Here is a 28,000-nt window from a genome sequence, read left to right on the forward strand (position 1 = left end):
CAATCTCATAACTGCTGTTATTAGTGAACATATGCATAGATCTCACACACATTTCACACAGCCATTGAGCAGAGCAACAAACAGAGACATGAATTCTGTGGTGATACATAATATAACATTTCACTTCTACATTATATGTCCATATAGCAGCACTGACACTGACGTTTGGCCCTTCTTACACTGTTTTCATAACTGGCCATGTCACATTAAGCCTTTCAAACAAATGCACTGGAAGAGCAGAGACATGCGAACAGCGCTCCAGCAAGAGTTATGGCACTGGCATTCATATATATATATATATATACTATAGGATGTATGATACATGTTGAAATGAGTGCATAGATTGTGAATATCATTGGTGTAGAGGCACTACTTAGTTCATAAGAATAATGGTGCATAATGCAAACAATATTGTTTAAATGTACGTTTTATATCGTAAGTACTACAATGTTGTAAAAAGTATGACATTAAAGCACATGTGAGTAAATTGTTTAAAAATGCATATTATAAAAAGGAATCCATGTTTCAGGATCCAAGCATGAATCCAGAGGCTTGTTCTCAGATGCTCATGGTGGACTGGATGAACTGGGAGACGAGACACAACACACACATTAATGTCATCTCATAACCAGCGAAAGCTTGAGGATCATTATGATCATTAGCTAATGCCCGACCATTAAAGTCATTCGCTTTATAAGAATGTTTTATAAAACAATGACAACTGCAATAGGACAAAGACACCAATGTTCAATAATTAACAGCATAATGTGGATCTCAGGGTCACATGACTATAAGGACACGGTTAAACAGGACTGGGTGAGTGAAGTACACATTTAAATACAATGCTATATTTTTATATTTAATGACTCTTATAAAAGGCCTAATTTCTGGCCACTTGGTGAGCAAACAATCACAAACTCCTGAACTTATGAAATCAATAAGGCGTCAACACTAGAAACCCAGAGCACTTTGCTTTTCTTTAGAGGTTATATAATTATATAGACAATATCATTATCAAAACAGTGTCTATCACAAGTTGATTTACAGGTTACGTTTGACTGAAAATTAATGTTATTTAAAAAATAAATCCTCTTGGCCTTTTCCTCATGATATTAATATGTTCTGTAATGTTTTTAATACTTACATCATCGTACTGAAATGTGGCCACTCCCTGTTGAGCCTGATCCCGCTTCCTGAACGCATCTGATGATCACGGGACAGTTTCAGTCAGGACATGAACACTGATCACTTCAAACCAGTACTAACCATCATTACACTGGAGTTCGGGTGATCTGGAGCCGCTAAACTAAAGCTGATGTCATTAGTTGCAGTGGAGTAAATGTTGAAATATGCAAAAGTGGAAGAATAATGGTCCCAAATTACAGTAATGCCTGTTACACACAATACCACGGTACAGAGCCGTAATCACTCCAGTTTACACTCATTCATGCATCATATCCTTCAAGGGTTAAGGCGAGACACTACAGCTGAATAGGGTAAAAATGTTTAACTATCAGATATCACCATGAAACTTTCCCAGTTGATTACCTACATTAAGATGAGGAAAAAATGTATTACAAGTTTTCTGTAATTTAATGTTTAAATATGCAAATTAGGCAATATGTAATTAAATATGCGCTAATTTGCATATATTTTAGAAAAACGAAATCTGAGTATTGGATAAAGCCAGGTTAAAAATTATTTTTTCATTGTGTTCACATATTAGATGGGGAAAAAAATTACAGAGGGATTTATTGATCTCTCCTTTTGTTATCCTGTAAATCAGAATATTCTGTCAATAGCCTTAAAAAAATGATTTTTGCCATGTTTTTTGGAATAAAATGTTATATAAATCAGGCTAGGAATAACATATTTACAAATCCCTCTGTAAATGTCTTCATAATATAACTAGGTACAAGACTAGAAGGTTTGGTGTATAGAGGTGCGACTGAAGTGGAGATTCCGGACTTGGAGAATGAGAGAAAAGTCATTTTGAGAAAACGGGCTTTAAAGATTTATCATCAGCCAATGAGATTGCACATTCAGTCCTTTTACTTTCATGATTGGTTGCTGATAAAAAGGAAATGACCATATTTGGATCCGACAGCATTGCACAGGAGAGAGAGAGCTTCCTAACGGTGTGTGTGATGACAGGGTGTGAGACAGTGATCGCGGAGCAGCGTGTTGATTAAGAACGCCAACTTTTGTTGAATTTATGAGAAATCTACAGACGCAAACAGACAAAGTGTAGTAAAATAAAGACCTAAATGTGTATTTCGGACTTTTTTTCACCACAAGTCTGAAAGAAGACATGATATTGACAAAATCTCAAAATTGACCAGTAAAAAACCCCTAATGTTTTTGCCTGCCGTGTCTCGCCTTAAGACATTTAAATAGACATTTAAACAATAGCAAATGTGTATGATGAAGGCTCGTGGTAGACATAATTCACCCTATACTTTACTAAATGGAATCAGAATTTAAGACAAATTCTGTTTGCGAGTCCCAAAATAAAATCATGTAGATTCTCCATACTTACCAGTCAAGCTCCTGAGTTTGACACAGCAAGCCACGTAATCATCAAACGAGATCTTCCCGTTAGAGCTGTAGCGCTTGATGATGGAGTTGGTGGCCTGAGGACTGAGTCTGTACCCTGAACACACACACACACACACACAGCTTACTCTCACATCCTCACACTAATCTATCATCAAGTCCAACTGCATCAACACTGTTTTTGTCCCTGATTTGCGTCTCCAAGAAGCAGAAATAAAATCCTCTACAGATATTCTGTGGTAGACTTGGATCTAGCGATTGTAATTTAAACTAAAGCATCGAACTTTCTTCACAAACATATTCTACCATTGATTTCCTCAGAACATTCAGAAGCGCTGGAAGTGTCGATCTCTCAAGTTTTGTCTGCATTATCACTCTATTCAGATCAAGACATTTAATTTGAAGTGTATGATCAAGGATAAGTATATTCTCAGATGATTCTTCAAGCCGACGTCACAGAACTAACTGTGTTTAGTTTGAGTTGTTTGAGTTGTTATCGCAGTCACTGACCCAAACCCTTTGACAGCTTTATTTGGGGTTTTCCAGGAATTGACAGATTTAGGAAGTGGATAATATTGCACTTTGCACAATGTTGGCTATATGACTTGTGGTAATTCATTGGAAGCTGCCATCTGACAAAATATTATTTGCTGCAGTTTATTTAAAAAATATATATATTTGAATGAATTTTGTTTCTTTAAATCAGTTGAATGATTGATTCAATGACTGCCTCATAAACTTCACTTGTTTCATTACTGGATGAATCAGTGTTTCTGCACGAATCTCTTGAGTAACCGTCGCTTGTCTACTGGTGTAATAGTGTAATTCATACAATATTTTTTGAAGCGTCACATTACTTTCAAAAGGTGATTTACGGTATTCTGATCACTACCGCAGACATCAGTGTTTATATCTGAACTATAAACTTTTCTCCCAGAACTTCTGTTATAATCTGAGTTATTGTGAGACAGAAATAACGATACTGTGTGTTAGTGAAGCTGTTTCACATCTATTCATGACAACGGCTCTCTCTGGACCAGAACACAGATCTGAATGTTCGCTGTGATCGGACTAGTCAAAGGGTTATTTATGATTCGACAGAGCCGAATCTCTGTCATGCAGGAATAAGATCATGTGAGTGTTTGAACTGAGCTCTGTTAGACACAGATTGTGAAGCGTTACCCATAGAGGTGATGGCCTGGGTCATCTCCTGCGGGTCGACGGTGCCGCTCATGTCCCGGTCGATGCTCATGAAGTGCTGCTTCCAGCCGCTCAGGACCGCCCACAGCTCCTTGAACTCAGGGAAGCCCATAGAGCAGGACATGTCTCTCTGTCCACAGCTCAGTTACGGAAACTCACACTCAGGGATAGTCTTGTGCGTAACGGGCTTGAAACCCTTCAGAGTGTCTGTCAAGTTTGTTTTTATTTATATAGCATATTTAAAAAACGGCAAACACAAGATAAAGAGACGAGGGCGAACCACACATTCATGACAGAAGCTCACAATCAATTAAAAGCTAAAGAAAAAAAGTAGGTTTTAAGAGAAGATTTAAAAACTGTTTCAGACTGTGGCGATCGGATGTAAACCGGAAGGCTCGATCTCCTCTATGCTTTAACTTAGATCTGAAGACCGACATAAGTCTCTGATCGCCAGACCTCAGGTCTCGTGTGAGCAGAGAAGCTCAGACTAATAGCTCAGTGCCAGATTATTTAAGGATTTAAAATCAAAGAGAAGAATTTTAAACTCTTCTAAAATTCTAAAATGCACAGGAAGCCAATGCAGCGATCTCAAAATCTGAGAAACTGTTGTACTAATTTGTACTAATTGGAGGCGAGCAATAGAGTGTTTGGACATGCCATAGTAAAGAGAGCTGCGCGTGGATAGCAGTCTCTACGGTTTTCTCAGACAGAGAGGGTTTAATAAGAGAGGGAAGACGTAGCTGGAAGAAACAACAACTAATTGTTTTTAAAATTCGAGGTTCTGATCCCAGAAAACAGCTAAATTCTTAACGCAGGATGAAGTAGAAGGAGAAAGGTAACCCAGGTCAATGTTGCTGCTCTTAATGTTTCCATGGCGGCCAAAGACTATAACCTTGGTTTCAGATTCATTCAGAAATAAGACTTCAGAAAACCACATTTTCACTTCGTCTAGGCATGCCAAAAGAGATTTCAGAGCAGCATTTGTGTTGCATTTCAGAGGAAGTGACATTTCAATTGTTAACAGTCTGTGTCATTAATGGTCAACGTCGTTTCCAACTGTATTTGATTCTTTGCCAAGCGACCGCCAATCATTTCAGATACAAATAAAAGCTATGATATAGTGATGTGCCATCATTATGAGATTTATTAAACAAATGAAAAACATTTGCAATAATAAACATTAGCAATGAACATTTGCAATTGGAAGACATGGTTTTTACCACTTAATGAAGTTTTGTTTTGTAAATCGTCAGACATGATTTTTACCACTTCATTAAGTTTTGCTTTGGAGAAAGCATTTCTTTAAAGCGAATTTCGTTTTGTACAAATTGTATCTTAATTTTAATAAATGTTTCATCAACCAATTGCATGTATTTAATAAATAAAAATATAGGAGACAATATAACCGTGACACTGAGGCGCCGGCGCGCCGCGTTCACTTGCATTGCATTGTGAACTAGAGCGCATCTCATGGTAAATGAATGAAACTCAGCGTAGGCCTATGCCTCATACATTAGCATTAAATATCTTTGCTGCATCCTTTCTAGAACAGACAAGGGCTTTCTTGCGGCTCGCATCAGCAGAGCATTGCATCGTCCATAGACCGCAAAACAATCAGCGGATGGCGGGCGGGTGCGGCTTTGAAATCTGGTCAAAAAACATTGGTGCGGATGATGAGTTTTGTGATGCGGTTGCGGATGAACTAATACCCCATCCGCGTATCTCTATTGATAACAACATTGAACACTACACAAATATTAATTTTATTCAAACTAAGTTGTCCTGTAACAGACGAACGTCACGAACGTCGCAAGGACTGGACTGGAGTTGAATGAGAACCGTTTTCTCCAATGCTTTGGCAATAAAAGGAAGTGTTGAAATGATTAAAATCCCTGTCATCAAGTGAAGGTTTCTTGAGAAGAGGTGTAACAGTAGTTTTAGGCTGTCAGGGATAGTCCCTGAGCACAAGCATTTATTCAGAGAATACACTAAACATGCTCCAACCGAATCAAAAATTTGTTTCAAAAGACGGGGAGAAAGAACATCACGACAGCAGAAGGAAGGTTTCAAACGGGCAATAATTTCTCTGAGAAACTGGGTCAAAGACACTCCATACGTCTGAAGAACAGCACAGTTCAGGAGGAACATTAGAGAGGTGATCTTCTCACAGACAAACCTTTTACAGGAACACATTTACTGAGGATTTATCACAGAAAATCAGGCTTTAGAACTATGATGATAGTTAGATATCTGCATGTGTTCAGTGTGAGCAGAAGGATACGTCCAGCATGCTGATCATCAGTCTGCACGTCTCAATGTTGAAAGCTGCAGGACAAAGAATGTGTTACAAACAAGTTATGAATCTGCAAATGCTTTCAGTTTGCAACTGTGTGAACTCCTGCACATTCTGCTCCTCTGCTGAGTGAAGTTAAACGCTCTTACGTCTGTATCCACCAGAGAAGTTGGCCTGAGTCAAACACGCCTGCAGTTCTTCTGCAGATATCTGGCCATCCTGAACAAAACAAATCACATATTAGAATATTGGTAACATTTATAATTACATAATTAAGGATGCACTAATATCATAATGTTGGTTGATTACCGATAACCGATAATCTTTTGTTTTTGAAAGCAGATAACCGATATATTGGTTCGATAAATCTAAATCCGAATTGTTATTAGGGCTGTGTAATTAAATTTTAATTTCGATTTCAGCTCCTAACGATCACCAAAATAGTACAATCGAGTAAAAAATAATAATTTTTGCCATGTTCTTTTTTGCAAGAAAACTCTTATTTTGTCTTGTGTTCTGAATGACAAGCGTACGTGCAAAAAGTTTAGATTTTTTAAGAATTGTTGAAAGGTGTCTTTTTAATAAATGCGACACGTTCCCAAAATCATGTGAAATAATCGTGTTACATTATCGTGATTTCAATACTGACCAAAATAATCGTGATTATGATTTTTTCCATCTGATCCCCAATTGTCATATAATTTTGCCTGATTGCAAATACAAAAGTCTCACCATTAAAACTTATGACCCAAACACACAATTATGATGTTCTCATGATGATGTTCTGTAGCCGACATGACAGACTTGAGCTGCACATGTTGACCTGAACTTTATTTTCCTACTTGAAGGAAGATTTGAGGCGAGCTCTTACTTGTCCTGCGACGGTAGTGAAGTATCCGTACAGAGGATCCTGTTGCTGTCCGGGGAATCCTCCGGGAAACTGCAGGGAAACAGGAAGAACGCTCTCATTATAGAGAAGGCTTTAGGACTGCGTGGCATTTTTCCACAGAAGAAAGAAACTTTAAATGCATATTTTACAGACAGAACGGTAATAAACTGCTGACTGTGAGTTGCGTGACCATATACAGTGAAACACCATGAATGCTCTAACAGCGCATTATACATAACTGTACTGTAAAACACTGTCAAATTTATTCATTTTCAAGTAAACACTTAAGGCCATTGCACACTGAGTCCGAAATTTGCATCCGAAATTTTCGCACGTAAAAAAAAAAATCGACCTCACGTCATGTCAATCACGCTTGCACACTGTCTACGAAACTTTCGTCCATAATAAAAAAATTCGGATCGGGTTCGATTTTCTGCGTTTTTCGCATCCACAGCCAGTATTTTGAGAGGTTTTTTTGACAATTCAGAGCCACCGTACAAGCGAATGACAAAATCCAGAACACTTCGTTAGAAAAGGAATAAACCTCCCCTTTCAATCAGATCGAAATTTCGGAGGTGTGATTGAGCAGCCAATTTGATTACTAATCATGTATTATTTGGGTATAAAATATAACCTGTATACAGCTGTACTGTCTGCCCAGCGCTTCCGCCGGCCGTGTGTGTGTGTGTGTGTGTGTGTGTCCATACCTTAGACATACTGCCAGTCTCTGTTCAGGATCGATTAGTTCACGGAAATTGGTGGTCTTCTTTTTAATATGTGGCTCCAGTATCGCTAGCAAAGCATCAAACTGTTCCACTGACATTGTGAGGTAAATTTTGAATCGCTCGGGATAATTTCCAAACTCCTTGATAAGGAGGTGGAACTCTCCTTCCTCTCGGCGCAATCTCAGCATTGGATGGACCCAATATTTCCTCTTTCTTTTTCTCTTTTTAAGAAGAAAGAGGACAACAAAATCATCCTCACTGCTTGACGAATCCATTTTGTATTTTTTTGCGTTTTTTTTTCCGCAAAGGTTTAATAAATACGCATCGGACTCAGTGTGCAAGGTTTCTGTGCGTGACAAATTTTAAAGGCTGACGAACACGAAAAAACGCATACGAAAATTTCGGACTCAGTGTGCAATGGCCTTACTGTACAATTTACAGTAAAATGATATCTCAATGTGACATCACATATGATCATATTCTGTATAAGGCAACAGCTATTTGCACTAAATAGTGACAGACAGTCTAAAAAAACAGCAACAAAAAGTGTTTTCTTTGCACTAAGTACAAGTAGTTCTTCTATGCTATTAGTACTAGCTTGGGGCGGCAGTGGCTCAGTGGTTCAGTGGCTCAGTGGCTCAGTGGTTCATGTGGGTTGTCTACAAACCGGACGGTTGGAAACCAAGGCCACATTTTAGTGAAATGTGACCCAATTCCGATGTTTTGCTCACATGTGACACAGATCCGATGTGTTCTATGACGGCGTAAACAGGAAAAAAACGCATGCATTCGGATATATCGAGATCGGTTTCAGGCCTCATTCATATGTGGAAATATATATTTAAGAAAAATGTGTTATTTATGTATAAAATATTTCTATGTAATATAAATTATATATACATGCAGATATTTCTTAAATATATAAATGCATGTGTGTGTATTAATTTATACACATATATTCTGTAAACACAAACTTTTATTGTGGATGCTATTAATCGTTTCACAGCCCTAATTCCGTTTATAATCATTTAATTTTGTTTCTTATTTTTGTAATGAGTGTACTTTAGGTGTTTTGTGTGACATATTATGGTTTTTACTTAAAGGTGCTCTAAGCGATGTCACACGTTTTTTAGGCCAAAACATTTTTTTGTCACGTCCAGCAAACCTCTCCCCCCCCCCCCCCCCCCCGCTCGCTGCCCGTCCCCTGAACACACTGAAGCGCGGTCTCTGCACACACACCACAGGCTCCACACACAGAGAGAAACACAAACTGGGCCAAACTGCACCTGGAAACACAACACACTGTTCCAGCCAATCACAGAAGAGAAGGGTCTGGGGTGCGGTTTGGGGGGTTAGTGTGCGGGTGGGGGGGGGGGGGGGTCGAGCTAGCCTCCGTTTAGTTTGACAATACTTTAAACGTCAACAAGAAGTAACGTCACCCAACATCACTTACAGCAGCTTTAATGTTTATTGCGTTGTTGTATTGTCATGTGTGTTGTGATGGTGTGTTGTTCATCTCCATGTGCCTGTCATTTTCACCATCTGTATTATCATGATGGTCGATGGGTATTATATTTAATAGGGAAAAAGCTGACTTCAGAAAATTGGTATATTAACAATAGATCATTTCATGAAATTCATAGTATTCAGCTTTTAAACAAGAATACTTTCATATTGTACTTCATTTTTTATAAAGGAGAACTGAATAGAACTGTGAAGCGTGAGAAGAGGAAATGTGGAAATCAAGGTTTCGCACAAGAAGATCTGGACTCGAATCTGAAAGCCATCCATTACTTCTGTGTCCTTGAGCAAGATACTAGACTTTTTAATTAAAGTCCCCCTGTAGTCAATCATTTTATCCCTTAAATCTCATCTTTGATCACCAAAATTTCATTAGCCTCATAGCCAGGGACGTCACTAGGTTTGGAAGACAGGGGGGGCTTAGCCCCCAGGGTAGCCTATTTGTAACTTGCGTTTATAGAAAATCTTACAGTGAATTTGAGTAAAAAACAACTATGTATATGTTTAGCTGTATTTGTCTCTTCAACCCTGTTACCATCTTCAACCCTGTTACCCTAGTCTCAACCCCGTCACACCTATATATATATATATATATATATATATATATATATATATATATATATATATATATATATATATATATTTTTTTTTTTTTTTTTTTTTTTTTTTAGTTTATGAATAAGTAATTTAATGTTTGTTGAACTTAGTCAGAAATGTTCAGAGCAATCATAAGAATACTGATTTTAGTTCAAATTCTGAAGTTAAGCCACTTTGATCAAAAATGATAGGGTTGCTGTCACAAAAAGTGCCCATTTCAGGCTTTATATAAGTGTAAAATAATATGTAAATTTTATGGTGCATGCAGGCCCGGCGCCACGAGGGGGCAAAAGGGGGCATTGCCCCCTCAGATCTGATTTGTGCCCCCTCAGTTTCATTTTTGTATTCATGGTTACAAATGAAATGTTTAACCTTTTGAGCGGTACAGTCCCATATATGGGATTTAGAATGTTCAGTGACGAGTGACGACATAACTGCCAGATTTAAACTGTGCTTTCGCGCGTTGGCTGGCGCTGAGCCAGAGTCGGACGCGCTCAGCGCTGTCATATATCACAACTATGCAGTGTTTTCAACCTCACAATGTTTATTTTAGGTTTCAGACATTTAAAAACACATTAAGCACTAGTAAAACAATACATTTGGAGTTTGTAAAATACACACTGATGTCTGTGGAAGCAGCAATAACAATCTATTCAAATATAATTTGCCGACGTGTGTTATTCATATCAGACAAACACAGTGGAAGTAACTATAAAGTAGTTTACTCTATTCTTCTATTCCACTTTCTTGCATGTATTTCGGGAGAAATTGCTGACTCACAGGATTCTCTAAACTGCGGCGCAAAGAAACAGCCATCTCACGTTATAGATCAAGATCAAGATTATTTATAAAGGTTTTTAAATGACCAAACACACTCACAAACACATTTTTGAGAATCGGAATATCAGATAGTTGATGACATGGTAAGCAAGTTTGTGAATATTTTGAATAAAAAAGGGAAAAGGAAATAAAAGCGATACATCCGCGGTGTGTCACGTGACAAATATGACGCGTTGCCATGGAAACATTAAGGGGGAACGTTCTAAATTCTAAAATAACAGTCGCCTTGAAAAAACTCACTATGGGGAGTCAGTTAGAATATTAAAATTAAGCGTGAAAGGGTTAATATATGCATAATAAATTACGCTGGCTTATCTTTTTTTACTAAGCAAGTTATCAGTGTGTATTGTTTCATTGATGGTATAAAGTTAAGCCCCCTTAACAATTTCACATGCCCCCTCAGTCATTTCATTCTGCAGCCGGGCCTGGGTGCATGGTACAATTTCTGGTAAGCTACGCTTTTTTATTATTTCAATTCAATTCAATTATTGTAATTTGATTTAATATTGACTCATTTGGATAAACATTAGGTACATAGGCGTTATTTTTTCTCAAGATAAAAACTCACCCAATACTGTAAACATACAGACAGCCCTATCAGCTGGTATTATTTAAGGTTAAAAATAACTCAAATTAAATATAATGCGTTTTTTTTATTATAATAACAACAACTTTATTTAATGATATAAGTAAAAAATATAATAAATATGTAATATAGAACACATATTTAGCAAAATACTCTCTATAGCTCTTTTTTTCTTGCCAACTACATGCTATAGCCTATGTTCATTAAAGGGCTTTCCTGAGGTAAATGTGACATAATTATTCTCCAGCTATGTTATTGAGCTCTTCACGCTGATAAAAAAACACTGATTGATCGATATTATGTATGAGGAATATACATTTCGGTAAGTTGCAGCCTACTACTGTATCTTTCAACAGTGTTCGTGTTTTTTTACTATTAGCTAGTAGAGATGATCGGTTCACGTGCGCTAGGGATCTGTCACGTCACATTTACAAGCGCCAAAATTGTTTGAATTTCGTAATAAAATTGACAGAATCTGAGAGTGAGATTCTTTTATATCATAAAGTAACCTGCTCTGTCTAGTCTGTCGGTCTCCGTGTCCTCTTTGCTTCGCGATTTTTCTGTGCGTGAGAAAATGGATGTGTGGCGTGCCGCGTGAGAGCGTGTGAAAAGTGTCAGTTGCGTGTGTCTCACGGTGAATGCGGGAGAGTTGGCAGGTCCAACTTCCGACTTTTCGGCTATTTTTTTGTAGCTGGATATATATCATTTGTTGCGTCTAAATATTAATGAGGATACTGTTATTGATAAATCGAATTGTTATTGTTGTTCTTATTATCATTTAGGGGGGCTTAGGAACATTTTGGGGTAGCTTCAGCCCCCCTAAAATAGGCCTAACGACGTCCCTGCTCATAGCATAATTGCCCAAGTCATTTTTTTTTAAATAGTACGTAAGCAATTGTGCTATGAGGCTAACATATTTAAGTTTTTTTTTCCTTGAAAAATAATTCTTCATGCCATAAAATATCTTGACTGTAACTCGACACCCTTGCCTCATTTAGTAGGCCTATGCGCAGTTCTATGAATATGCAAATGAGCCCCGCCTCCACTCACTCCCTCAGCTCAGAGATCCACTGGTTGACGATCACACGTTGATCTGATTGGTTACAAGGTAGTTTGTGACGTCAGAAACACCAGCGATTTCAAAGCGTGTTTTTGAGACTGTCTTTGGTTCACTGCAGTTTTAAGGAGGAAATACTCAGCAATGCTGTCGACTTATGAACTTACACATGCTTTGTCTTAAAGCAGATTAAAAACACCACATAGACACATAAACAACATTAAACACTGGATTTACACCACAGGGGGACTTTAAAAACCGACTTAAAGGAGAACTCCGGTCAATTTTATGAATTTATGAATTTCAATTCATTTTTTTGTAAATTTGGAGTTTAGCCAGCGCACATACCTGTATTTTCTTCCTGTTTTCGGGCGAAGTCCGAAGTAGTCGACTGTCGAGTTCACTCGCGTGATAACCTATGCGCCCGAACTCGACAATCGATTACTGTGGACTTCGACCGAAAACAGGATGTAAATACAGGTATGTGCGCTGGCTAAATTAACATCATTTTTATTCATATCTTGCACATCTACTGCAGTCAGATTCACTCGTGTTCACTCTGAAGGAATCACTCACATGACCTGTGCACTTGTAATGACACATCAAGGATGTTAAGAGGCTGAAAGCAGGTTTAAAACTTGCCCCATTGAAGTCAACAGGGTGCAAATTTTAAAAATAGAATAACTCGGTGTAGGCAACACCGATTTTTGTCGTTGTTCTCTGTACTGACAGCACTCCAAATTTACAAAAAAATGAGCTCAATGTTAAAATTGACCGGAGTTCTCCTTTAACAAAGGAACTACGATTATGTGAGTGTAACAAAAGTTATTGAGAGGGACTGACATACACAACCTGTTTTTTTTCACACATGATGAACATTTGTTACTTGAGCTTTCTATATTTCACCATTTCTAAACCAACCACTTCAGATCATCAGAACTGGATTGTGCTGGAAACCATTGAACACTAATCCACTGATCTACAACACTACAAACATGAGTAAACCCGACACACCCAGTAGAGGTCAAGGGTCACTGTAACCAGCCGAGAAGAGCAAGGTGTGTTTAGTAGTAAACCAGAGGTGGGTAAACCAGCAACACTGATGTCGAATCTGCCCTTTAAACGCCATTAAACAGAACAATTCCCCTTTCCATCAGCCACTAACATCAGGAATATATCCCGAACTAACAGATCATCCAGAAACTGCGTTATCAAGCTCTCGATCCGCAGCATCGAGCTTCCAGATCAGCATGAAGAATATCTGTAACACACACTGGTTATTATCATCATACCCCTCCCGCAGCTGGAGCTCCATATCCCTGGAAATTCATCCTGACCGCGAGATCTCTCCTGGAGAATGAACGAGTCCGGTGTGAAGTTCTTCCGTGATGGAGGATCTGTAGCTGTGTGTGTGTGTGTGTGTGAGAGAGAGTCTCCGCCCTCTTCCGTGATGGAGGATCTGTGTGTGTGAGAGAGAGAGAGAGAGAGAGAGAGAGAGAGAGAGAGAGAGATTCTTACCAACTGTCCCAACTATGAGGACATTAGAGGGACTTTTTACACAAAATTTGAAATACTTTGCCCTAACTTCCTAAAATTAAGCAACAAAACACAATTTCAACATCTATTAGGTGAAAAAAGAGATTGTATCATACTAGCGGCAAGATACATCGATGCCTGCCACAAAAAGAGAGAGTTGACGACTAATCAGTGATGCGCACACACACACACACACACACACACACACACACACGCTCGTACACAAAACAAACACACAAACACTTACACACTGAATTCTAAATTGTTCACAGAATTTTGAAATGTTCATAAACTGTTCTATTTACTATTATTATTTATTATTTTTATTTAATTGAATTTTTTTTTGTACTAAATTTTCAATATCATTTTCTATGCTGTTTTGATGCTTTGGCAATACAAATGTATTTTTGTCATGCCAATAAAGCTTTATTGAATTGAATTGAATTGAATTGAGAGAGAGAGAGAGAGAGAGAGAGAGAGAGAGAGAGAGAGAGATTTTTATACATGATTTCTGCATTATAATCCTATTTTATTTTTATTTATTAATCTTTGTTTATTTTATTGTTATTGTTTTATGTTATCAGTATTACTATTTTTGGATATTTTTTATTTAATTTAACTATTATTATTATTTTGTGTACTAAATGTTCTAAATCAAACTTTCTATGTTGTTTTGATGCTTTTGCAATACAAAATGAACTTTTTTGTCACAGTTCGGCTCAAACGCGGCCTCTGCTGTCACACGAAAATACAAAAAGGTTTTGCGACTTTTTATCTCATGCACAATTCTGACTTTATAATTGTGAGATATATAGTCAGTGCCGTATACTGAGCCTTAGAATTGTGACTTGATATCACGTAATTCTGATTTGTGAGAAAGAAAGTCAGAATTGTGAGGTAAAAAGTTGCAATTACCTTTTTAATTTTTTTTTATTTTGTGGCAGAATCAAGCTTCCATCTTTATAAAATGTGTAACAATACTTTATATGTTGATGCTTATATTGTGTTTATTAAATGAGTTTTAATAAAAAGAGTTTAATTTATTAAAAGAAATCAAGTTAAGTTATCTAACTTAATTAAGTTTCTCATCCTAATTAGGAGAAAAATTGGAACATGAAATGTATTTAATCTTTATTATTTATTTTGATGATAAAATGTTATGCATGAATGTTAACTGTTTATTCGGAAACCCATTTAATCGGTTCTGTTTGTAGAACTAGGCTATAAATGAGGAGGCTAAAGCAAAGAAATTGTATTTAATATCTATTAATATGGCAGGAACCAAAACTTGGAATAAACTGAAGAAAAAATAAATAAAAAAATATTAGTGTGCAAACAGAGTACAAACATCTACAGGTTTTATTTTACTATGAAAAAAAGAAGCAAACATTGACTACAACACAATCAGTTATTAATATTTTATTGGTTCTCATAATTTTCTTCGTATGACGGTCTGGACAAAAATAATGTCGCACAATTTACTTTATTGTCATCCATATCAAAATCAGTCACTAACATTTCAAATATTCACAGCACTGGCACTCAGAGGATCCCTGGTCAACTTTCCTTGTCGCTGGTGGTTATAGCGTCTCCCTGATGACAACATGTTGTCATGTTTCATTGCGTTATTACCACGAATAAAACAACAACAACCTAACATCTTTAACTCGTCTGTACTAATATTTGAATAAGGGGCCAGTGCTCATGCTGAAGGAGACCCCTGCTGGTCACTGTGCGCACTGCAGTGTGTGTGACGGTTATGTAGTGTGTGCTCTGGTTGCATACTTCACATGTGGACGACTGTAGTGCGTCATCCGGGTCTCAGTTTATGCCGACAGCTCACACACACCACACAGCCCGTGCACGCAGTGTGTGTGCGACGAGCTTCTTCTCTAACCGGGGAGAGAGATGGACAGGAGCGCGGTGGTGAAAGTCGGCGCGGTGGCGAGCGCTACGGTGTGCGCGCTCTTCGGAGGAGTCGTACTCGCGCAGTACATGCTCAGCAAAAAGCAGAGAGCAGGGAAGAAGACCAAGATCATAGAAATGGTGAGCATATATAGATATAGATATACTATCTGTGTAATGGCTTTCACACCGCGGGAGCGAGCGGCGCGTAACACCAGGCTGACATGACCCGGAAGTTGACATCTGTCTGTCGCCGAATGTAAATGTATGTGATGATGAAGATGAAGATGATAGTCGCGTGAAGCTTCTGCATCACCAGGGGCCCCGCGCGCGCCTCTGACGTCACGGTCAGCGCAGATGGGCTTAGAGGTCATTCAGCACTGGATCTGCACAGTCGCAGTAAACACGCATTTACAGTGTCACTTGCAGTCGAACATCCCTCGTGTTCGCCTCTCTAATATTTCTCTTTGCAGATGCAAAGAAATGCTTTTTATAGGTTATTGTCTTATCTAAGCAGGCGAGTGTAAACTTGTCTGAAAGTTGTCAAAAAGACAATGTTGAAGACTGTGTGAACTACAGTCCCATGAAGCATTGCGAATGACATAATCAAAATAAAAACAGTGGATACATATAAAACTGTTGATTTAAAGGTACAATATGTATGTTTTCACCGCCAGAGGTCGCATTTTCAAACCAATAGCAAAGACAGAGCTTGACGGTGCTGTGACGGAGAGTGTGTGTTACGGGTGTGAACCGACTCTGGTCTCACGGTTCAGTTCGATTACGGTTATCATGTCATCGATTCAGTTCAATTCAGTATCACGATGCACTGCATCCTCAATTTTCAATTTTACATCAAAAGTGATGTGTGCGCGCGTGTGTGTGTGTGTGTGTGTGTGTGTGTGTGTGTGTGCTCGCCTGTTCGGGAAGTCGCAGTGACAGAAACAGTGACAGTCCAGTTTAAGTTTCACGGGAGTAAAGCTTGTTTATGCCATTAAGAAAAGGAAAATCTGTCAAATAAATTTTGTTTTAAAGAAATGTTCATTTAAAAGCAGCGCTCATTAATCAGTGTATTATGTTACCATTAAAGATGCGCGAATCAACCGCCGCCGAGTCCGCTGTTGGGTTACGATCATCCATTTATAATCACGCGTAACAGAATAACTGTAATTTGACCATCGGGTGCGGATCCTTAAGTCAGTGAGAGTTATTGGGGCGGGCGGATGATGTTTTTGGCTGTGGATTCGGGAGATGTTGGAGCTCATCCGCTCAGACTCTGCAGGCGCTAACAGCTCGCGGTGAACACGGCTAGCGTGGTTTATGAAGTTAGTGTTATTACCTCCTGCATGTTATATTTGTGTGTGACATGAGCGCACACCGCGTCTTCTGCAGGTCGAGCTGACCAGGGTGTTCATCAAAGCCGAAAAATGCCCAGATGTCGGCTTTAAAGTAGTTGGAGCATTTTTATTTTTTCGCACTCGCGTCTCTCGTTTATATACGGTCTGTGGTCTCGCCTCCCTCTGCCATTGGATGCTACCGCCACAAAGCACGTACGCCACAAATGACGTCAGAAAAGCGTCAGCACATTATAATCGGTTCTGGTCTATTACTGAACCGATACCGAATCGTCCTCGTCTGATTAATTTGGACACCCCCTAGTGGGGAGATATACGACGGGAGATGTGGTTTTGGAATTAACGAATCAAGTTAGCGTAGATTTATCTGTATTTACTACAGTGGTCGGGAGGGTACGTAGGTGTAGGTTTGCTGGTTGCAACAGCACTGCTGGACTGCATAGCTTTCCAGGTGGAAATGGGCTTTTCCACACAGCTCGCACTGAACAGCGACGCAGTGCCAAACGCTGCTCCTCCTGCATGGACTCCACCACCGCAGCGGCGTCTTGATGTGAGTGAGCATATATATAATCACAATTTATGGTTAGGCTAAAGTTAATCCTCTGGGGTCGACAAACGCGCCAGCGCATTTTGCTGGATTTTTTCACATAGCTGCAAAATATGAATATGCCCACAGAGAGCGCGTGCTATTGACATCAACTCGATAAAACTCATCAGATGCATGTACTTCACGTCGTCTCGGACCCTGTGAGTCACTCTCCATTTTAGAGTCTGACAGCAGCTGTCAATGAATCCGTCACTGCGGGTCTCAGGTGCACGCCCCCCCGCTCAGCCCCGCCCTCGGCTCCTCCCCTCTATCTCATCTGCGGTCTGCCCACTTTTCCAGCATTTTTCAAATATTGCCAGTGGGTGGAGTCAGGCTCTGACCAGGGGTTTAGTTACCCTTTAAACAAACCCACAGTATTTTCAAGTAATGGCTAAATATTTTTGAGCAACACATTCTGTATTTTATTTCTCTGCCATAGACTTGGTCACCAGACTTGATAAAAAGCGAAAAGCGTTACTGAAGTACAAACAAAGTGCAATATAACTGTATGTGTACAATAAATAATATATATTTGCTTACCTGTCTATTAAAACATATGTGAGAGCGGAGTCTCTGTCAAGTCCAAGTTTGTGGCGAGCTCTCTCCATCTCGAAACGCCACGCCGACATTGGTCCTTGTTTTATTTCTGTGTTTTTCCCAAAGTCTGCTTGCCTCTATAGAAGCATATGGGCAGCAATATTCAATTTGAAATGTAAAATGGCAATGCATTTCTGTATTTAAATTTAAATTTTCCATTACATTTGTGCAACTTTTGGCGCCAAATTAAAATTCAAGGTTACACTTTATTTTAAGGTGTCATTGTTACAGTGTAATTATATATCTAAGTACTGAGTAATATTAAGCGACTACATGTGCTTACTATAGGGTTAGGGTAGGATGAGGGTTTGGTTGAGGGTTAGTTGCATGTAAATTTAATTATATATAATTTGCTGTTATTACTATGGTAAGTACATGTAACATATGTAACAAGGACACTGTAAAATAAAGTCTTACCAAATTCAATTATATAATTTACATTTGCCAATTGTAACTGTAGCAAAATGATCATTTAAATGTTATTTTTCTTAATTGCATTTACACTCACAGTTAACACACTTGCGATTGAAATTTCATTAAATGTCCAGCAATGAATGTAGCAAAATACAATGTGCAAATCGAAAATGCATTCCGAGCCGATCACGCCCCCAATCACTGCGTGAAGTTGGCCCCGCCCCCACCCACCCTGTCAATCACTGCGTGAACTTGGCCCCGCCCCCACCCACCCTGTCAATCACTACGTGAACTTGGCCCCGCCCCCACCCACCCTGTCAATCACTGTGTGAACTTGGCCCCGCCCCCACCCGACCCGCCCTGTCAATCACTGCGTGAACTTGGCCCCGCCCCCACCCGCCCTGTCAATCACTGTGTGACGTTGGCCCCGCTTCATGGGAGTGGGCGGAGCTAAAGAGCTATTTGCTTGTTTTCTCTGATTAGTGGAGATTTTTTCAGAATCATGGGTAATGTAGTTCTTACATGATTATTTAAGAAATAAGTTGAAACAATGTAGACTAACAGCTTCAATACAGGCGTATAGCATCCGTTAACAGCCTCGGACTGGGAAGAGAGGAGCTGCAACAATGAGAATACGTGGAAAATAACGTGTTTTTAACATACAACCATGAGAACCTGCTCTAGTAGAGCCCAAAAACAACACCAAGAAGACGAGAAGAAGAACATGGCCTCTTTCAGATCGTTTACCTCTGTTTTCTTCAGACCAGACATGCTTTATTTAGTTATAGTGTACAGGTGACTTTACAAGCTTAGTGAAGAAAACAAAAGCCTCTTTTTGTTTTGTGTCAACATTAAATATGATAGACTAATAAGTAGCTCTGCAAAAAACAATGACATATTAACAAAAACATAATTTCCTAATTCTTGACCTAAAGGGTTAGTTCACCCAAAAAGAAGATATTTCTGTCCATTAAAGGAGTCGTTCACTTCAGAATTCAAATGTCCTGATAGTTTACTCTCCCCCACGTCATCCAAGATGTTCATGTCTTTCTGTCTTCAGTGGAAAAGAAATGAAGGTTTTTGAGGAAAACACTCCAGGATGTTTCTCCATATAGTGTCTTCAATGGGGTCCAACGGGTCGAAGGTCCAGATTGTGTGAGCTTTCAGCGTGATTACGTAATGTGTGTCACATCTCAGAGCGAGTGCAAGACCAGCATTTGTGGTTAAAAGTATATAAATGTTTATTTTGTTATAAAATGTCCGCTGGTTTGTCTAGATGAGACTCTTATTCCTTGGCTGGATCGTGTCGAGACTTTGAAGCTGCACTGAAACTCACATCTGGACCTTCGACCCGTTGGACCCCATTGAAGACACTATATGGAGGAACATCCTGGAGTGTTTTCCTCAAAAACCTTCATTTCTTTTCCACTGAAGACAGAAAGACATGAACATCTTGGATGACTTAAATGATCAGGAAAGTTTAATTCTGAAGTGAACGACTCCTTTAAAGCCTGATCATAAAGACATTGGTAACCGTAATCCATAAGGATTCTGAAGTGACACAATCGCTTTATATAAAGATTGACACAATCAGTGTGTGACGACTGAAGTCTGACCTCACCGGTGGACTGTGTCTTATCAGAGACAGACTCTCCAAGACATGAACTATAGGAATCCATAATCCCTGTGTGTGTGTGTGTGTGTGTGTGTGTGTGTGTGTGTGTGTGTGTGTGTGTGTGTGTGTGTGTGTGTGTGTGTGTGTGTGCAGTCGGTTCAGCTCATCATCTCAGAGATATCTCCAGGCTGATAGGAGCGCAGTCGAACCCTGAGCTATTGAGACACACAGTCAGACTCTGCCTCAGGCCTGCGGTCAGCACAATCTTCTGCTCATCAGAGGTGAATGATGGCATATCTTGAGCTTCACCGGTGGAGAGTTTAGTGTAGTTATGCGTGCTTTAACATGTGTTGCTGGAGGCAGGCGTCACACTCGCTAGACTCTGGCGTTCGGGACATGACGGAGGATTCACTGAAGTTTACCATTTGCACGTCTTTTTATTTTTATACAGATTATATCACTTTAACGTAAAATCCGTCTTCGTGAGTATCCTCTAAACACAGCCGGTCATGTCTTTAATAAGCATAAACACACGTGATGAGCACAGGACCCGTGCACTAGCTCTTACAGCCGTATGTGTCTGTGCTTTAGGTTTAAGGAATCTGGATTAATAGCCTATGTATTTTATTTAGTCAGGACTAAAATACTACCCAGCGTTATTTTACTTTTGATTACTTTAATCAGTTTCTGTAGGCCTCTAAAACCTTTCCCGTTATTTCTCTTTATTTGTATCTTTATTCTGTTGTATTTGTTTGTGCTACTTTTTTCAGTTTAATTTAAAAGCTTGTGTAAAGTCTTAACAATATTACCCCATTGTGAAAATGCAATGAGCGCAAACATTCATGCGAGATAAATGAAATCATTTTTAGTTACACTTTATTTTAAGGTGTCATTGTTACAGTGTAATTATATATTTAAGTACTGAGTAATATTGATTAACTACATGTACTTACTATAGGGTTAGGGCAGGATTAGGGTTTGGTTGAGGGTTAGTTGCATGTAATTATGCATAATTTACTGTTATTACTATGGTAAGTACATGTAACATATGTAACAAGGACACTGTAAAATAAAGTGTTTCCAAATTTTTATTTATTTTTTATTTCCCCCCAGTTTTACAAAACGAAGTTCCGGCCCTGTGTAAGTGTGTGTGTGTCTTTAAGAAGGGTGTGTGTGTCATGTGACTCCCTGTGGGGGTGTAGATTATGGGCTGTTGTCAGCTTTAAGGGAACGCCCCCTGTGTGTGTCAGGGCAATATAAGTGTGTGTCACACGAGAAACGCTTTCTTCTGTTCGACACGACGCCGGAGGACGAGGTATGTGTTTACACACCAGTTATTACGGGTTTACTCGCACTACGTGTTTACGATGCCAGCATTATATGACATGATAAATCATACTGGTGTTTCTGCCTGCATGCGAGCAGAAGTGCATTACTGACATGTGTTGTGTGCGGTCGAGTGAACGCTGGCTGGAGCACTTTCATGATTTAATGATTAATACTTTCTCATCTGGCAGACTTAAGATTAGTTCCAGAAGCGTGTTTTAAGATTAGTTCCACCGTGTGTGTGTGTGTGTGTGTGTGTGTGTGTGTGTTAAGGGTGGGGTGAGACCAGAGGTATGTTGTTGTTCACTGTATTTTTGGAATAGAGACTCGCGAATGACATGATAACACTGTCCGGATTACAGTATAACCCTAATCTGTTTACCAGCTCACTGACACCAGTCTCCAACACTGGGCTATCATCGGCAACTGGAACCATTACAAACATGGGAACACTTTACATTAAAGCTCATTAGTTAACATTAGTTGACTACCTTATAAATGTAAATAAATTAGTTGACTACCCTGTAAAATGTTACCGAAAACATGAATGTTCATTGACATAAAGCTGAAGTAAAAATACATATAAATATTAGTTTAAAAACTTAAACTAAACCAAAAATAGAAATGTTTGTTGAAGCACTAAAATTATTAACTGTAAATAAATAAATACTTAACTAATTAAAACCTAAAAAGCACACGCAATTACTAAAAATGGAACTAAGAATTACATGAAAGCTAAAAATATATCACAACATTAATAACACTTCTCTAATATCTCTAGTATTTATACTGCAGCCAAGCATGAATGAAGCCAGTAAATATGATACAAAGTGTTTTAGAAATATTAGAATGCATTTAAATAGTGAATGTTGATCGAGTTATTGCAGAAGTGCATCTGAAGGCTGTTTACCTGTGATATATCTCAGTCCTCTGAGGCTCCTCCCTCTCTGCGGTGACGTCATCAGAGAGGGGCGGGGCCACCGGATGGCTTGGTCTCATTGGTTGTGTGTGTGTGTGTGTGTGTGTGTGTGTGTGTGCAGATGCCTGAGTTCGAGAAGAGCACGGTTCACATCCGAGACCCGGAGCGAGTGGAGCAGATCATCTGTAGTCTCATTAAAGGTGGAGCGTCTAAACTGCAGGTACAGGAACACTGAAACACACACACACACACACACTCTTACACACACACACACACACACACACACACACACACACCAGCATGACTGATCGGTGACTCTCCTTCTGTTCCTCAGATCATCACAGACTTTGATATGACGTTAAGCAGGTTTGCCGTCAATGGAAAGCGTTGCCCAACATGTCATAGTGAGTAAAACACTGAACTATACGTCAGCATCTTTCTTGGGAAAATAATGTATTTCATTGAAATGAAAAAATTACATTTATGAATGTAAAATTTCACATGGATTAGTAATATAAGAATTTAAAGGGTCTGTTTTCACCAAAGTATGCAGACATTTGGGGATGAAGCACTTCTTTCAATCTTAGAAAAGTCAAAACAATAAATACAAAGTGGAGAATTGTTTATTAATCAATTAAAAAGTTGAAATATTGTCCTTAAACTGTGCAAGTTTATCATTTACTGGGTATTAACATTATTTTACTGAATTTATAACCCTTTCTGTCAGAATATACACGTTGATGACACTGAACTGAATTGACGGATATATGTAAAGGAAAGAGTTTGAGATGCAGTGATCTGTGTGTGTTGCTTTCACAGACATCATTGATAACTGCAAGCTGGTGACGGATGACTGTAGGAAGAAGGTATGCAAGATTCTTCTATCACGTGAGCGTTTGAAGGTTGTGAAAGTATATTTACATGGTAGAGATGTGATGTTTTCCAGCTGCTCCAGCTGAAGGAGACGTATTACCCCATAGAGATAGACCCTCATCTGACCATGGAGGAGAAATATCCCTTTATGGTGGAGTGGTGAGTGCAGACACACACGCCGGAGTAACCTGCAGGACATCATCTTTCACAACGCTTAAAGATGTTTTTAATCATGCAGAAGCTCCAGCTCTTTTCTATATCAGAGTCAGTGTTCCTGAACTCCTGAAACGCCTCCACTGTAGTCTTGAGTTTCTTCCGGGAACGAACACGTCACAATATTCCTCATTATAATAATTAATGCGCAGAATAAAGGGGCGGGGCCTGGTTGAGTTAGTTAGTAGTGTGTTAAACTGGCGGTTATGGTAAGGGGCGGGACATTTCCCAAACACACTCGAAGCGCTCGACCAATCACAACACACTGCTCCAGCCGACCAATCAGAGCACAGTGTGCTTTTCAGAAGGAGGGGCTTCATAGAGACAGGAAGTAAACAGAGCGTTACTGACAGACTGGGAAGAGAGGAGCCGCAACAATGGAGAATATGAGGAGAATAATCAACATTCAAGCAGGAAAACCTGTTCTAGTAGAGCCTGAAACAACATCAAGACTCTGTAATTAATTAAAGTGGTCTTTTTTCCTCAGGTATTTTAAGTCTCACACGTTATTGGTAGAACAGAGATTGGAGAAGGACAAACTCCCAGAGGTCGTGAGAGAGTCGGACGTTTGTCTAAGGTACACACACATCATCTCGCTGACATCATGATGGTTTCACAAGCTTTGCTCCCACTTTATACTTATGCTAGGTGTCTTTAACTTATATACTTGCATTAAAACAGGTTAGGTACAATGCACTTATTGTGCTGATGTTGTTTTGTAAAACTCTTGTGCTGCTATTGATGTGGAGACTGGTAAGGTTACCCAGAAAGCAACATAGTGTCGGCCCAGATCCGGCCCACATCTGGGACATGTGGACTCAACGTGTACCAGATGTGGGCCGAAACTATGTTACTGTCCGTGTAGGGACAGGTCTGCTGGTATGGGTAGGGTTAAGCATGGGTTAATGGGTAATGGAAGGTCAACAGAGTAATTATAGCAACAATAACATGCAGGTATTTTTTAAATTCAAGTACAATGTTAAAACGTATGAACATGCACTATGAATATGCAAATGAGCCCCGCCTCCACTCACTCACTCAGCTCAGAGATCCACTGGTTGACGATCACACGTTGATCTGATTGGTTACAAGGTAGTTTGTGACGTCAGAAACACCAGCGATTTCAAAGCGTGTTTTTGAGACTGTCTTTGGTTCACTGCAGTTTTAAGGAGGAAATACTCAGCAATGCTGTCGACTTATGAATTTACACATGCTTTGTCTTAAAGCATATTAAAAACACCACATAGACATTTTACATTTTTTTACCACAGGTGGACTTTTAATGTTACATACAGTGTACAGATACACTATTAAAATATGCAATCACTCCGATTCGCAAATGAATCGTTCAGTGTGATTCGTGAATCAATTCAGCAGAATCGTTCTCAAATCTCAGAGGGGGGGATTTCCTCAATAATGAGTAACCATATGTTTTATGAAATTCAAAGGAGTAAATAGTTCGATATTATACTTTGAATTATAGTGAAGTAAAATTGAACATTTCCCAAACTAAAATACTTTGCTACTGTCCACCGCCGCTCGTCCTTGCTCACTGAGTCCAAAATTTTCATATGCGTTTTTTCATATTCGTTATTCGTGGCTCTGAATTGTCGAAACACAACTCAAAATTCTTGATACGGATGCGAAAGACGCAGAAAATCAAACTCGATCCGAATTTTTGCAGGCAGTGTGTAAACGGGATTGACACAATGTGAGAGGTAGTATTTATTTTTTAATGTGGGAAAATTTCGGACACATTTCGGACTCAGTGAGCAAGGACGTTTACTCTAAAGCTTGATGCTGTCGCGGAGATGTTGATCTTCAGCATGTGTTTGACAGGGACGGGTACGAGCAGTTCTTCGACCGGCTGCTCCAGCACAGCGTTCCCGTCTTCATCTTCTCCGCGGGTCTGGGAGACGTTCTGGAGGAAATCATCCGACAGGCCGGCGTCTACCACAACAACGTCAAAGTCGTGTCCAACTTCATGGAGTTTGATGAGAACGTTAGTCTCGGGCCCTTTATAAATATCCTGGGTTCAGATTAATATCCCGAGTTCAGATTAATATCCCGGGATCAGATTAATATCCCGGGTTCAGATTAATATCCTGGGTTCAGATTAATACCCTGTGTTCAGATTAATATCCCGGGTTCAGATTATTATCCCGGGTTCAGATTATTATCCCGGGTTCAGATTATTATCCCGGGTTCAGATTAATATCCCGGGTTCAGATTAATATCCTGTGTTCAGATTAATATCCTGGGATCAGATTAATACCCTGTGTTCAGATTAATACCCCGAGTTCAGATTAATATCCCGGGATCAGATTAATATCCCGGGTTCAGATTAATATCCTGGGATCAGATTAATATCCTGGTTCAGATTATTATCCCGGGTTCAGATTAATATCCTGGGATCAGATTAATATCCTGGTTCAGATTATTATCCCGGGTTCAGATTAATATCCTGGGATCAGATTAATATCCTGGGATCAGATTAATATCCTGGTTCAGATTATTATCCCAGGTTCAGATTAATTCCCTGTGTTCAGATTATTATCCCGGGTTCAGATTAATATCCTGGGATCAGATTAATATCCTGGTTCAGATTATTATCCCGGGTTCAGATTAATATCCTGGGATCAGATTAATACCCTGGGTTCAGATTATTATCCCGGGTTCAGATTAATATCCTGGGATCAGATTAATATCCTGGGATCAGATTAATACCCTGTGTTCAGATTATTATCCCGGGTTCAGATTAATATCCTGGGATCAGATTAATACCCTGGGTTCAGATTATTATCCCAGGTTCAGATTAATATCCCGGGTTCAGATTAATATCCTGGGATCAGATTAATACCCTGTGTTCAGATTATTATCCCGGGTTCAGATTAATATCCTGGGATCAGATTAATACCCTGTGTTCAGATTATTATCCCGGGTTCAGATTAATACCCTGGGATCAGATTAATACCCTGGGTTCAGATTAATACCCTGGGTTCAGATTAATATCCTGGGATCAGATTAATATCCTGGGATCAGATTAATACCCTGTGTTCAGATTATTATCCCGGGTTCAGATTAATACCCTGGGATCAGATTAATACCCTGGGTTCAGATTAATACCCTGGGTTCAGATTAATATCCTGGGATCAGATTAATATCCTGGGATCAGATTATCTGTGATGATCGTGTGGTGATCGGGATCTTCTGTTGTCCTGCAGGGGCTTCTGAAAGGCTTTAAAGGAGAGCTGATCCATGTTTACAACAAGCACGACGGTGCCCTGAGGAACACAGAGTATTTCAAACAGCTGAAGGAGAACGGGAACATTATCCTGCTGGGAGACTCGCTCGGGGATCTCAACATGGCGGACGGCGTTCCCAACGTGGAGAACATCCTCAAGATCGGCTTTCTCAATGACAAGGTGCGTACGATTCCTTTAGGATTCACCTTTTTTTCCTTTAGGATTCAATAACTTTATTCTAGAGCTGCTGTAAAGCCTAAACAATCTGTGTTACTGTAATCTCCTGTTCTCACTGTAAAGCTGCTGTGAAACTATCAGTATTGTTAAAGCGCTGTATAAATGAAGGTGTCTTGACTTGACTGTTGTTTGCTCAGGTGATTTCACTGATCGATGAGGATCATGTTGTGTTTCACAGGTAGAGGATCGGCTGGAAAAGTTCATGGACTCTTATGATATTGTCCTGGTGAGGGATGAAACACTTGAAGTGCCTAATTCCATACTTCAGAAGATCTTGTAATGGACAAAGACTCAGTTCCAGGATTCCTGGATAATTCCCGCACTGAGGCCGGCCTTCATCTGTCCTCACAAGCCATACACGCGACCTTTGACCTTTTTAAAGCTCTGCCCTCTCATCATGATGAACTATTTTAATAAACGCATCTGGGTTCTAAACATGTATCTAAAGAAAAATACATCACATCATTTGCATATTGGTAAAATTATTGTTTGTAGTATTTTTGATATGGAATTATGTGTTTGCAATAAAAGTTGGGACTGTGAACAACAAAGCCCGGCTGACGCATCAAACTCATGATCATTCTGAAAATGATGTGCACTTTTAAAGTCTGTTACAGTTCTCATGGAACTATGTACTTCATGTCAGTATGAACAGATCAAAATTAAAGCAATGCTATAAATTGCTTCCAAAGCCATGATGTTTCATGTATTGTGTGTGAGAATGTTTTAGCATAAATTATCCAAGTTTCGGTGTTAAAATGTGCACAGCCTCCTGATCACCTGTGAGGTATAGGCAATAAAGGCATTTTTCTCATGAGTTTTTTATTCCATTAGATAACGCATGAACGAGAAAGATTTATGCAAAGTTGGCAATAACTGAAGGTGATTGTTTAAAGTTTGGGAAAAGTTTGATTT

General features: G+C 39.3%; 2 protein-coding genes across 3 annotated transcripts; one reads left to right on the forward strand and one right to left on the reverse strand.

The window, feature by feature from the left end:
* sri (sorcin) lies at positions 1 to 22,547 on the reverse strand. The gene is made up of 10 exons (XM_079895108.1): positions 22,509 to 22,547; positions 18,187 to 18,320; positions 13,557 to 13,723; positions 6,921 to 6,989; positions 6,199 to 6,268; positions 6,038 to 6,081; positions 3,739 to 3,886; positions 2,540 to 2,653; positions 1,145 to 1,203; positions 1 to 585 (listed from the first exon to the last, which is right to left on the reverse strand). The coding sequence occupies exons 3-10, from the start codon at positions 13,593 to 13,595 to the stop codon at positions 559 to 561; spliced, it is 570 nt and encodes a 189-aa protein (XP_079751234.1). The 5' UTR covers positions 13,596 to 13,723; positions 18,187 to 18,320; positions 22,509 to 22,547; the 3' UTR covers positions 1 to 558.
* nt5c3a (5'-nucleotidase, cytosolic IIIA) lies at positions 15,535 to 27,902 on the forward strand. 2 transcript variants are annotated; one of them, XM_079895093.1, is made up of 9 exons: positions 15,535 to 15,846; positions 22,639 to 22,737; positions 22,852 to 22,921; positions 23,337 to 23,383; positions 23,464 to 23,549; positions 24,091 to 24,180; positions 25,443 to 25,605; positions 26,828 to 27,028; positions 27,264 to 27,902. In XM_079895093.1, the coding sequence occupies exons 1-9, from the start codon at positions 15,709 to 15,711 to the stop codon at positions 27,363 to 27,365; spliced, it is 996 nt and encodes a 331-aa protein (XP_079751219.1). In that variant the 5' UTR covers positions 15,535 to 15,708; the 3' UTR covers positions 27,366 to 27,902. The 2 variants fall into 2 exon arrangements, with proteins under 2 accessions (XP_079751219.1, XP_079751220.1); XM_079895094.1 differs by lacking the exon at positions 15,535 to 15,846 and adding an exon at positions 21,502 to 21,587.
* The last annotated feature ends 98 nt before the right edge of the window (positions 27,903 to 28,000 follow it).

This window comes from Squalius cephalus (assembly GCF_949319135.1).
Source record: "Squalius cephalus genome assembly, chromosome: 15".
NCBI classification, from domain to species: Eukaryota; Metazoa; Chordata; class Actinopteri; order Cypriniformes; family Leuciscidae; genus Squalius; species Squalius cephalus.